General features: G+C 39.5%; 1 protein-coding gene across 1 annotated transcript in view; it reads right to left on the bottom strand.

The window, feature by feature from the left end:
• MRTFA (myocardin related transcription factor A) overlaps window positions 1–12800 on the bottom strand; it is a 193561-nt gene that overhangs the window by 120042 nt on the left and 60719 nt on the right. The window contains 1 exon segment of the mRNA XM_025882234.2: window positions 10299–10442. Within this exon segment, the coding sequence (XP_025738019.1) occupies window positions 10299–10376 (78 nt within the window). The 5' untranslated portion in view covers window positions 10377–10442.

The raw sequence follows: 12800 nt of genomic DNA, 5'->3' as shown, positions 1-12800 counted from the left end.
GGGCACATGGGTGGCTCAGTCGTTAAGCGTCTGCCTTCAGCTCAGGTCATGATCCCAGGGTTCTGGGATCTAGCCCAGCATCCGGCTCCCTGCTCAGCGGGAAGCCTGCTTCTCCCTCTCCCACTCCCCCTGCTTGTATTCCCTCTCTCACTGTGTCTCTCTCTGTCAAATAAATAAAAAAAAAATCTTAAAAAAAAAAAATGAAAAACTCTTTACTGAGAAAATCTGAAAAAATAAATTCTGAATGGAATAAAGCAGTTTAATAGCTTAGTAACTGATTAAGTTCCATATTTATGGGATCATTAAGGGCTTGGAGATCACTTAAAATTTTCATATGTATACTTTACCACATACTTTTATTGGGTAAATTACACGCTATGGTGGTATCTATTAATGTTTTCAATAATTACTGATTTCAGGGGCACCTGGGTGGCTCAGTCGTTAAGCGTTTGCCTTGACTCAGGTCATAATCTCAGGGTCCTGGGATTGAGCCCTGCATTGGGCTCCCTGCTCAGGGGGAAGCCTGCTTCTCCCTCCCCCACTCCCCCTGCTTGTGTTCCTGCTCTCTCTCTCTCTGTCAAATTAAAATACATATACATATTACTGATTTCAAAAGTTTCAGGATATATCCTTTTAAAATACCATTATTAAACTGCATTACAACGAAACTCTTCCATAAAATCACAGGCCAGGGGATGGGGGGGTTAGATGAAACAAGAGTGGCAGAATGTTGGTTAACTGTTGAAGCTGAGTATTGGGTACATGGAGACTCATACTATTATTCTCTCTACATGTGTGTATGCTAGATAACATGCTTATAATGCTTTTTTAAAAAAATAAGGTTATTCCAGGGGCACCTGGGTGGCTCAGTCGTTATGCGTCTGCCTTCAGCTCGGGTCATGATCCCAAAGTCCTGGGATCGAGCCTCACATCGGGCTCCCTGCTCCGCGGGAAGCCTGCTTCTCCCTCTCCCACTCCCCCTGCTTGTGTCCCCTCTCTTGCTGTGTCTCCTCTGTCAAATAAATAAATAAAATCTTTTAAAAAAACAATAAGGTTATTCCATAGAACAAAGTGAAGACTTGGTAAGACATAAAGCAAGGTGTCCTCAATCTTGACCTTGACCTTAGAAAATAAGCCAAATAAAAGTCAAAATCAAGCACTGACAAAAGAAAAGAATATTTAGCATAAAATACGTATATATTGGGAAGATTTATTTCTAGCAAATATATTACTTTCTACTCATTTTTAAACAGCCCACAGAAGAAAGTCCTAGTAAACTGACAATCTAGAGACAAGATCCAAAAATGTGGAGGTATAGTCACCATGTATTAAAATGTCTCCTCTACCAATTACTAAATACTCTTAAAATTTTATTTACTGTATAACCTGCATGAAAAAGAACCTAAAAGTGTAATATTTATCTCAGATTATATGTATTGTATTATTTAGAAAAATAAAAAAGTTGTATCTCAAACAAAATACTTTCTGAAATGTCTCAGAGGAAAAGTAAATTAAAAGAACCAAAAGAAAAAAAATCTATGTTTTAGTGTTGTAAATTTATAATTCCACTCAGTCCGAGATCAAACTTTTTTTTCATCATAGGATCACCAACTCCAATTTCTTGGCTGCTGATTCACATGTGATCAGTAGCAGCCAGAACAAAAACAACATGGGGGCAGGGTCATCTCCCACAACCCATCTGTTTCACTCTCTTGCTGGCTTGATTCCGCCTCATCTTTTCTCCACCCCACCCCCTTTTTGGGCTACATGCCTTCTGCTGGTGCCGAGTGGCATATGTAACTAGAAGCAAAAACACAAAATGTGTTAGAGAAATGGAAGAGCTCAGGCAGACAGCTCATAACTCTAAAAAAGTATATACTAGCAGGATTTTTTTTATTATGACCCATGACTGAGTTAATTTATGCAACCAAATGATATGGTTCCCTGAAAAAAAAATTCTGTATAAAAACTGTTTTAATCTATTAGTGAACTTCCCTTTAGATGGATAGGTTCTTATTTTCCTTGATTTATCTTCAATAGTAGATAAACCAAAATCTTACTCTTACTGTCTAAGCAGACATATATATACAGATGAATCTGACACAAAGGAATTCAAGAACAAGAACTTTCTGAGAGTTTATTATGTATGTACTAGGCACTGCCCTGGGTCCCACAGGAAGTGAGGAAAATATCAAGTCTTGCCCTTATCTCTGTCACTATCACCCCCATTATCTTCAGATGTCTTAAAAACTACTCAGATATCTAGGGACGGCATATAAACGGCCTTTCCCTTACCTCTTCATCATAGAAATCATCTAAAACCAAGGACTAAAAGAAACAGAAAAATATAACATCTACCTAAAAAGAGTGGAAGGCACATGGAAGAGTGGTGTGGCTGCAAATTCTCTGACACTTGTCCCACTGATAAGTAAGGTCTATTTCCCCTCCACCGAATCTGAGCTGGCCTGATTGCCTTTACCAACGGAGTAGAGTGAAGTGATGCTATGCCAGTTCCAGGTATAGATTTTTGAGAAACTGGTAGCTTTTATCTTGGTCTCTTGGAGCCCTGTGTTCCCAGACAGAAGTCTAACTACTCTGCTGGAGAAACCATAAAAAGAAGTCTAGGGGCGCCCAGCTGGCTCAGTCAGTAGAGTACACAACTCTTGAAATCTGGGTTGTGAGTTCAAGCCCCACACTGGATGTAGAGATTACTTAAAAATGAAATCTTTAATAAAAAAATTTTTTTTTAATTTTCTAATCTTAAAAAAAAAAAAAAAGGTTGTCTAAAGACTATCCTGAAAGGAATATGGATCCAGTTGAGACTAGCCTTCTAGACATCCCCACCAAAGTGTCAGGCATTTACACGCTTGGTCCCTCCAGACAAGCCCAGTCATTTGCTGAATGCCACCATGTGGACCCAAGTTAATACCATGTGGAGCAGAAGAATCCCTAAGCTAATAAGCCCTGCCTAAATTCCTTACCCACAAAACTGCGAGATATGGTAAATGACATCAACACTGGAAAGTGAGATAGTACAGTATGCCTTCAAATTCTGAAAAGAAAAATTTATTTTCGAATGAGAATTGCTATACAGCCTATCAATCAACTCTATGAAGACATTTCAAGCAACAGAAGTTTTATCTCCCAAGTAATTTTTTTCAGGAAGCTCCATGAAGCTATGGCCTTCGCTCACTTCAGGTTTTCAGCTCCACCTGGTCATTCTATAGGGCATCAGTCAGCTAAGTTTTCTCTCTTCTCCCAACAAAGTGGTTAATGGTAACAGTATAACACTGCCTCTTCATTTAAAACAGTACAAGGCCCTTCAGAGTAGTTCTTCACTTCTCACCACTTCTCTTAAGCACCCTCTGCTCCAACCATATGTACCTGTTATGCTGCTCTCTACATGTGACCACCTAGAATTGTCTCTTCCTCCCCAACCTACCCCCATCTCCCTATTATCCATCCCCTTCTTATAGATCAGCTTCCATAAGATCCCAGGTTTGCTACTACTACTGCTTACTTTTACTACTATTATAACGGATTGATCCTCCACTAGATGCTAAGTTTATTGAGCAAAGGAATTTTGTCCCTTTGTATTTTTTTTAAACTTTTTTTTTAAGATTTTTTTATTTATTTGAGAGATAGAGAGCACAAGAGGGAAGAGGGTCAGAGGGAGAAGCAGACTCCCTGCTGAGCAGGGAGCCCGATGTGGGACTCGATCCCGGGACTCCAGGATCACGACCTGAGCCGAAGGCAGTCGCTTAACCAACTGAGCCACCCAGGCGCCCTGTCCCTTTGTATTTTAACTTGACTATAATACTTGACTATAATACTTGTCTTATTAACTTGACTATAATATATATTAACTATAATACTTGACACAGAATAGGAACTCAATAAGTATTTGTTAATTTACTGACTATATTATCCTCACAGCAACCACATCATATACACAATCAAAGCACTGATAAAGAAAAAAGAGGGAAGAAAGTTTTGTCACAGGTAGGTATTTATGTTTAAATAGAAATATACAGAAGATCAGAAAAGGCTTCCTGAGAGAGGTAATATTAATATTTGAGAATAGCCATAAAAAACGAATAGGACTGACAGGTTTCACTTATTTTTCATTTATTCTTTCAACAAGTATGTACTGAGTACCTACTACATGCCAGGCATTATTTCTGGGTTGTAGAGATACTACAGTGAATAAAACAAAGTTCCTGTCCTCAGGGAGCTTATGTTATCCCAGGAGATAGAACAGCATGAACAGGAACACAGATGTGAGAAGGTGTGGATTTATGTTCTAGAAGGGCAGTCCAGTTCAAGTACAAGTTATGGGAGATGTACCTGGACGAGCAAGCTGAGTTTACATCATCAAACCTGCTTTAGAGAATTAATCTGGCAGTGGGGTAAATACTGGATTGAAAAAAAGGAACATAAGATTGGGGGAAAAGTTCCGAAGCTACTTCATTAGGCAAAGTGTAACCTGTTGAGATCCTGAATTTGGGTAGTAAATGTAGAAAGAAGGTAACTGCCACACAACACAAAACCACACCTGGTACAGAGAAGGAACTCAGATCTTTGTTGAATTCATGTGGGATGAATGAGGCAGAATTTACATGTGACAGGATGTGTTTGTGTTTGGTTGCAGAGGGTGAAGGAAAGGAAGGTTTCATAGGAACACTCCACTTCCAGAGAGCAGGGGAAACCTGTAATGGAAATGTATTTGAGTTTCCATTAGGTACCTGGGAAGGAAAACATGGAAATGAAGGTAGAGTGAGAGAAACAGAAAAGAATACAATAGGAAGAGAACAAAAGGAAAAAAGTAGGGAGAGTAAGAGAAAGAGACAGAGGTACAGACGTAAGGGAATGACATATTGCTATCACACCTGACACCCTTGGTAATGCAGGAATTCCTAGTCTCAAGATTGCCTACTTTGGGTCTTAGACCATCCCTCTGACTACTAAAATTATATATACAGCTGAGTATCTAATTATGTATCAGTACTTTCTACTCATACTATTTTAGAAGAAGCTCAATAAAGCTGTAACTTTATAATGCTGAGGGACAACCAGCTGTCCCCAAACTTAAAGACACAAGTAGGCTCAAGGGCTTATATGAAGGGACATGAACTTACCAGCTGGAAGCAGCAGAAATAAATAAAAACAGAAGACAAATAGAATATGTACTTTATCCCCAGGCTCAACTTTTTCTATTTTCTTTTTTTAAAGATTTTATTTATGTATTTTAGAGACAGAGAATGAGAGAGAGCACGAGCTGGGGGAGAAGTAGAGGGACAAGCAGACTCCCCACTGTACATGACTTGGGGTTTAATCCCAGGACTCTGAGATCATGACCTAAGCCAAAGTCAGACGCTCAACCGACTGAGCCACCTGGCATCCCTCAACTCTTTTTCTGTTGATAACCTCTACACCATTCTTGACAAACCCCCGCCAGATATCTGCAGCTAGAACATAATCTAATGGTGCTGGGTATACATGAGAACATCTTCCCTCAATGGAGTGGCCCAAACTGCCTTTCAGTCTTAGGTCACCTAAGAAGGCCTTCTGTGGTGGACCAGACTTCCATTAACTCACTCAATAAATATATACTGATCAGGCACTGTTCTAGGCACTGGAAGTGGAACAGATAGAAAACATCCCTGCTTTCATGGAGCTAACATTATAGTGGGAGAAACATAAAAATAGAGGTAAATAATATACAACAGAATAATTTCAGATAATTAAGTATCATGTGTAGGGAGGGGGCAGGGTGGCTAATTCTGATGAAATGGACAAGAAAGGTCTCATTGAGGAGGTAATATCTGAGGTGAGACTTACTAAGTAATAGCCAACACTTAATGAACACTTACTATTAAATGAGACACTTCATGTATACATATTCAATTTTTATAACACCAAGACATACTTTTTTTTATTAACATATAATGTATTATTTGTTTCAGGGGTACAGGTCTGTGATTCATCAGTCTTACACAAGTCACAGCGCTCACCATAGCGCATACCCTCCCCAATGTCCATCACCCAGCCACCCCATCCCTCCCACCGCCCCCCCCCCAACTCCAGCAACCCGCAGTTTGTTTCCTGAGATTAAGAGTTTCTTATGGTTTGTCTCCCTCTCTGGTTTCATCTTGTTTAATTTTTCCCTCCTTTCCTCTATGATCCTGTATTGTTTCTCAAATTCCATGTATTAAGACATATTTACTTTTATCATCCCATTTTTTTACAGTTGAAGAAATGAAGGCACTAAGAAGTCACATAACTTGAAAACAGGCAACTGGGTTTGAGAACCTGTGCCCCTAACCACTACACAATCTGGCACTACCGGAATTTGATAAGCAGCAGCTAGCCATGCAGAGGAAGTAAGTTCAAAGGCCAGGAGGTGGGAATGAGCTTGGCATCTTCAAGGAAAGACCAGCATGGGCAGAGAGCACAGTGGGAGGGGAGAACTATATTCTTAAAAAAAAACTGGATGACACTGGGAGGTTTTTTAAGTAATAAAATGATATGATATGAAGTATATTTTTAAAAGATCACTTTGGCAGCTGTGTAGAAAACCTTAGCCTGGGGGCGCCTGGGTGGTGCAGCAGGTTAAGCACCCGACTCTTGATTTCAGCTCAGGTTGTGATCTTAGGGTCCTGAGATCAAGGCCCACATGGGGCTCCACACTCAGCTTAGAGTCTGCTTGGGATTCTCTCTCCCTCTCCATCTGCCCCTCTTCCCCCACAGGCATGCATGCTCTCTCTCTCAAATAAATAAATCTTTAAAAAGAAAAAAAAAATCTTAGCCTACTGCCTGACTTTGAGTGTGGTATATAATTTACCATTTTGCTGGCCCCCTAGTAATTATCGCAATAATGTTTTTGGGAAAAGTTATGACATGTGATCTTAATACATCATATTGCTGAGTTTGGTGATATGACCTTGAGCATATCACTCTGAATAAAAATTAAATTGTCACCCTATCCTGTTATCTTAAAGGGTCTTATGGGAAGTTATTCTGAAAAGTACAAAGAGTTTAACTATAAGGTGGTATTTTATTGGAAACATTTAACAGAAATTTGACAATTTGCCTTAATGCCTAACCCAAATTCCCCCTTCACCACAAAAAGGCTGCTTGAAATTGAAAGCACTACTTTGACAAGGTGACTTGTTACATTCCTTGAACTATATTCATGCCCACAAACACTATAGCTTTCCTTACAATTCCTAACCCCACCTCTATGGTATTCAAATGCACTCCAATCTTTAAATGTGGAATTATATTTTAGAGATTCCTTCTCTAAGAGAAGTAATGATGGATGTTTAGAAGTCTACAAGGTACATATAAAAGACCAGAATATATTTAAATATGATCTAAACGTATTTTGTGCAGTCTCCTCCAACATCATGTAATTCATCATGAGATAAGCCAGGAATGTTTTTTTTCAAAGTTAGGAATTCTTTGATCACTTCCACACTTGCAACAAAAACATACTCCAATAAGCCAGGACAACCTGAAACGTTGCCAGGCCACAATACAGAAAACTGCTGTAGTTATCCTGCTCAGATATGAATAATATGAAAAAAAACTACAGTTAACTGTTGAACAACACAGGGGGTTGGGGTGCCATCCCCTACATAGTTGAAAATCTGCACAAAACTTTTGAATTTCCAAAAACTCAACTACTAAACAGCCTCCTGTTAATCAGAAGCCTTCCTGTTAACATAAGCCGTTGATTAACACATATTTTATATACTATATTTTACATACTGTATTCTTACAATAAAGTAAATTATAGAGGGGCGCCTGGGTGGATGAGATGGTTAAGGATCTGCCTTCAGCTCAGGTCATGATCCCAGAGTCCTGGGATCAAGCCCTGCATGGGGCTCCCTGCTCGGTGGGAACCCTGCTTCTCCCTCTCCCACTCCCCCTGCTTGTGTTCCCTCTCTCGCTGTGTCTCTGTCAAATAAATAAATCTTTAAAAAAAAAAAGTAAGTTATAGAAAATGTTATGAATAAGGAAAACACAGAACTGTACTGTATTTATCAAAAAAAATCCACATATAAGTGGACTCGCACAGTTCAAATCTGTGCTGTTCAAGGGTCAACTATAGTTATTCCTGAACATACTAACTTTGGAATGAAAAACTTGTTGAGACAAACCTCACCTAGGATGAAGACACGCAGCAGTTGGGGGAAAGGGAAGACATTTACAGTATTGTGCTTTGTTTCCACACTACAATAGAGTGTTTGAAGAGAAGCCCTATTTTCCAGTGCCAGAGCCTCATATCCTTAGGTTTCCCAATGTGCTCTCCCTCTATGTATCAATATGCTCCCTTCTTTATAAAAGGAGCCATGAACATTTTCCTGAACACTTTACCAAATATTTTTAAAAGATTTTATTTATTTATTTGTTTACTGAGAGTGCGAGAGTGAGTGTGCAAGTCGGGGGAGGGGAAGAAGAAGGAGGAGAGAGCAGACCCTGAGCTGGGTGCAGAGCCCAACACGGGGCTCGATCTCACAACCCTAAGGTCATGACCTGAGCTGAAGAAACCAAGAGTGGGATGCTACACCGACTGAGCCACCCAGGCACCTCCAAATATTTTTTAACACTGGAATTAAAACATCTTGCCACAGAAAAGAAAAAAATCCAGAAACTGCTACAACCAGGAAAATCCAAACACAGCAACCCTCACTCTGAGAAATGTATACTTACGACTAGCATGTCATGGGTCAAGCAGAAAAGGCAGGCTACAGCTCCTAGGCACATACTGGTGCCACAATGAGGGACCCTTAGGACAATGCACATACCTATGAAAGCAGCTTAGAACTCAAATACCGAGGTATATCACCAGCATATTCATCAATTATTTCTTTTTTTGTTGTTGTTAAGATTTTATTTATTTATTTGACAGAGAGAGATACAGCAAGAGAGAGAGCACAAGCAGGAGGAGCAGGAGAGGGAGAAGCAGACTCCCCACTGAGCAGGAAGCCCGATGCGGGGCTCGATCCCAGGACCCTGGGATCATGACCTGAGCCGAAGGCAGACACCCAACGACTGAGCCACCCAGGCGCCCCATCAATTATTTTTCTGAATAATTATAAAAGCAACCTTATTAATTAAATGAATCTATTCTGGCAAGATCCATTACTATACAAAAGCACTGCCTCGTTACATTACATTCATGGTATATGGTGCAGAGAATGTGTTTAAAAATGACTTTTTAGGGGCACCTGGGTGGCTCAGTCAGTTAAGTGTCCGACTCTTGATCTCAACTCAGGTCTTTATCTCAAGGTCATGAGCTCAAGCCCTGCACCGGGCTCCACCATGGGTGTGGAGCCTACTTAAAAAAAATAAAAATAAAATTGCATTTTTAGATTCTCACAGTCATTAAAAGATTTCAATCAAGGTAAAATCTCTGGAAACATAATGAATCTCAGCAAAACTTAAATAAAAACAGCTCTTAAGGGGAGCCTAGGTGGCTCAGTGCGTCTGGCTCTTGGTTTTGGCTCAGGTCATAATCTCAAGGCTGCCAGATTGAGCCCCGCCTTGGGCTCTGTGCTCAGTGCAGAGTCGGCTTCAGATTCTCTCTCCCTCTCTCTCTCTCAAATAAATAAAAACTTAAAATTAAAAAAAAAAAAAACCAGCTCCTAATTCACAGGTCATTAATCTTCCCTTCCAATAGCCTCTTGCTTCAAAGTATATTACTCTCAGCCAATTATTTCTAAAAAGGTGCTGAGAATTTCCGATGGAGTAAAATGTAAAACATAACTAAATACAATTTTAACTTCAGTACAATTATATTTAAAGCTTTAAAATAAAGGAGAGAGAGTGGCCACAAAGAGATTCATTTCCCAAACAAAGCAAATAATAACAAAAGTTTTCTTCAAAGCACTGCAGGAGTTTCCACATTACAACTACATGGAAAAAGCAATTACTGGAGAATTTATAAAACGCTGAGACAGATGACAGCAGCAGTCAGTGTGGCACATTTTGAAGGCGTCTGTACAGGTAACATGCATGATATGGGTAGCAAGAAGAGAAAAGGTAAGTGCACACCAGCGTGAAAACCTTCAACTAGCTTGTTGGTGGCATATCTCAAAATAGCAAGGCTCTAAATCAATCAAGGAGAAAGAAAGCACACTGGTGATCTATATCTCAGAGAGAAGAAAGCATCTGAACATAGTAACTCAGAAATCTTAGATGGCATGAAAAAAAGAATACAATGGGAAGAAAATTATGAGCGTTTTTAAATATCAGAGACTGCCAACGAGCAGGAAGTAAAAAAATCTCACCTGGATGATTATGGCAGGTACTGGAGGTTGTGATCCAATATCCACTTTCCCCTTCTTCCCAGTAACAGCTAAGTGCATGCCAGAATAAAGACTGCATTTCCCAGCCTGTCCTGCAGCTCGGCCATGTGACTGAGTTTAAGCCAACTGGACAATAATAGTAAAAGTATTAAGACTGAGTTCCAGGAAATGTCCTTAAAGAAATTGTGTACATTATTCTCTGGACCCTCATCCTTCCTGCTGGCTGGAACATGGATGAGGTGCTGGAGTGCAACCAGACGTGTTAGATTATGAGAAAGAAGCCACATGTTGAGAAGGGCAAGGCAATAAAAACAGAAAGAAAATGGTTCCCTGACATTACAGAGCACCGCAACAGCCCTGGGCTACCCACCTCTGGATCCCTTTTACAAGAAAAAAATAAACTTGTACCATGTTTAAAACCACTATTATTTTACTTTTGGGGGGGTCACAAATGGTTGGATATAATCCTAATACAGAATTTGGTGCTATGAGTAAGATGCTTCATGAGAAACAATGTAACATATGTGGCATTGCTTAATAAAACAGTAAGTGGTGAGCACTCACAACTGAAGACTGAAAAGCTAGTGATCATTGTTATGCAATAGCAAAACACCTGGTTAAACCATTGCCCGATTATACTGGGATGCTACTATTTTAAGGGAAACAGTAGGAAAAATTCAGAATGTCCTATGTGTTGCCTGCTTCTAGTAACTTTCAAGAAAATTATACCGGAGATGGGGCACCTGGGTGGCTCAGTTGGTTAAGCAGCTGCCTTCAGCTCAGATCATGATCCCAGGGTCCTGGGATGGAGCCCCACATTGGGCTCCCTGTTCAGCAGGGAGCCTGCTTCTCCTTCTCCCTCTGCAGCTCCCCCTGCTTGTGCTCTCTCTCTAATAAATAAATAAAATCTTGAAAGAAAGAAAGAAAGAAAGAAAAAAAAAAAAAGAAAGAAAGAAAGAAAGAAAGAAAGAAAGAAAGAGAACTGCTTTAAAAAAAAAAAAAAAATTTATACCAGAGGGGTAAAACTCAGACTAGAGCTAAACTCATATAAACAACTTAACCTTACACCTAAAGGAGCTAGAAAAAGAACAAACAAAACCCAAACCCAGCAAAAGGAAGGAAATAATAAAAATCAGAGCAAAAATAAATGACATAGAAACTAAAAAACAATAGAACAGATCAATGAAACCAGGAGCTAGTTCTTTGAAAAGATCAACAAAATTAATAAACATCTAGCTAGATTCATCAAAAAAAAAAAAAAGAGGACCCAAATGAAGAAAATCACTAATTAGAGAGGAGAAATAACAGCCAACACCACAGAAACACAAACCATCGTAAAAGAGTATCATAAAAACCTATATGCCAACAAACTGGACAACTTAGAAGAAATGGATAAATTCCTGTAAACATATCAACTACCAAAACTAAAGCAGGACGAAATAGAAAATGTGAACAGACTGATTACCAGCAACGAAATTGAATCAATACTCAAAAACTCCCCAAAACTAAAGTCCAGGACCAGATGGCTTCCCAGGTATATTCACCAAATATTTAAAGAAGAGTTAAGGGTGCCTGGGTGGCTCAGTTGGTTAAGCCGACTGCTTTCGGCTCAGGTCATGATCCCGGAGTCCTGAGATCGAGTCCTGCATCAGGCTCCCAGCTCAGCAGGGAGCCTGCTTCTCCCTCTGATCCTCTCCCCTCTCGTGCTGTTTCTCTCTCAAATAAAAACAAAATCTTTAAAAAAAAAAAAAGTCTTAAAAAAAGAGTTAATACCTGCTCTCAAACTATTCCAAAAAAACAGAAGGAAAACACCCAAATTCATGAGGCCAGTTATCACCCTGATACCATAACCAGATAAAGCCTCCACAGAAAAGGAGAACTACAGGCCAATACCACTCATGAATATAGATGCAAAAATCTTCACCAAAATATTAGCAAATAGAATCCAATAATACATTAAAAAAAAAATCATACATCATGATCAAGTAGGTTCACAGCCTTTAAATGGCAGAGCTCCAGTCTCATTTCCATTTGGCAGCCACTGCACTTTGGAGTGCAGTGGTTCACTTTTTCTACTCTATAAGGCTTCGAAGGAAGAAGCTTTTAGTCAACTTAGGTTGCAGGCCACAAGAAAGAGATGTATTAGCAAAGATGTATTCCTTTATATCTCTGCTTACTGACTGATTAGCTCTAGTCTGAGTTTTACCTCTTCAGTATAATTTTGTTGTAAAACTTACTAGAAGCAGACAACACATACAACATTCTGAATTTTTCCTACTGTTTCCCTTAAAATAGTAGCATTCCAGTACAATCAGGCAATGGTTTAACCAGGTGTTTTGCCACTGCATAACAATGATCAGTAGCTTTTCAGCCTTCAATTCTGAGTGCTCATCCCTTACCATTAATGCCACATACAGATGGGGGGATGGGTGATACACGTGACAGGGATAAAAAAGAAAAAAGATGAAATAAAGGCTATGAACC

Source organism: Callorhinus ursinus, unplaced genomic scaffold (genome assembly GCF_003265705.2).
Source record: "Callorhinus ursinus isolate GAN/ISIS: 27379988/994484 unplaced genomic scaffold, GSC_fseal_2.0 scaffold48, whole genome shotgun sequence".
NCBI classification, from domain to species: domain Eukaryota; kingdom Metazoa; phylum Chordata; class Mammalia; order Carnivora; family Otariidae; genus Callorhinus; species Callorhinus ursinus.
The sequence above is the reverse complement of the archived record's forward strand: the minus strand, read 5'-3'. Positions and strand labels throughout refer to the sequence as shown.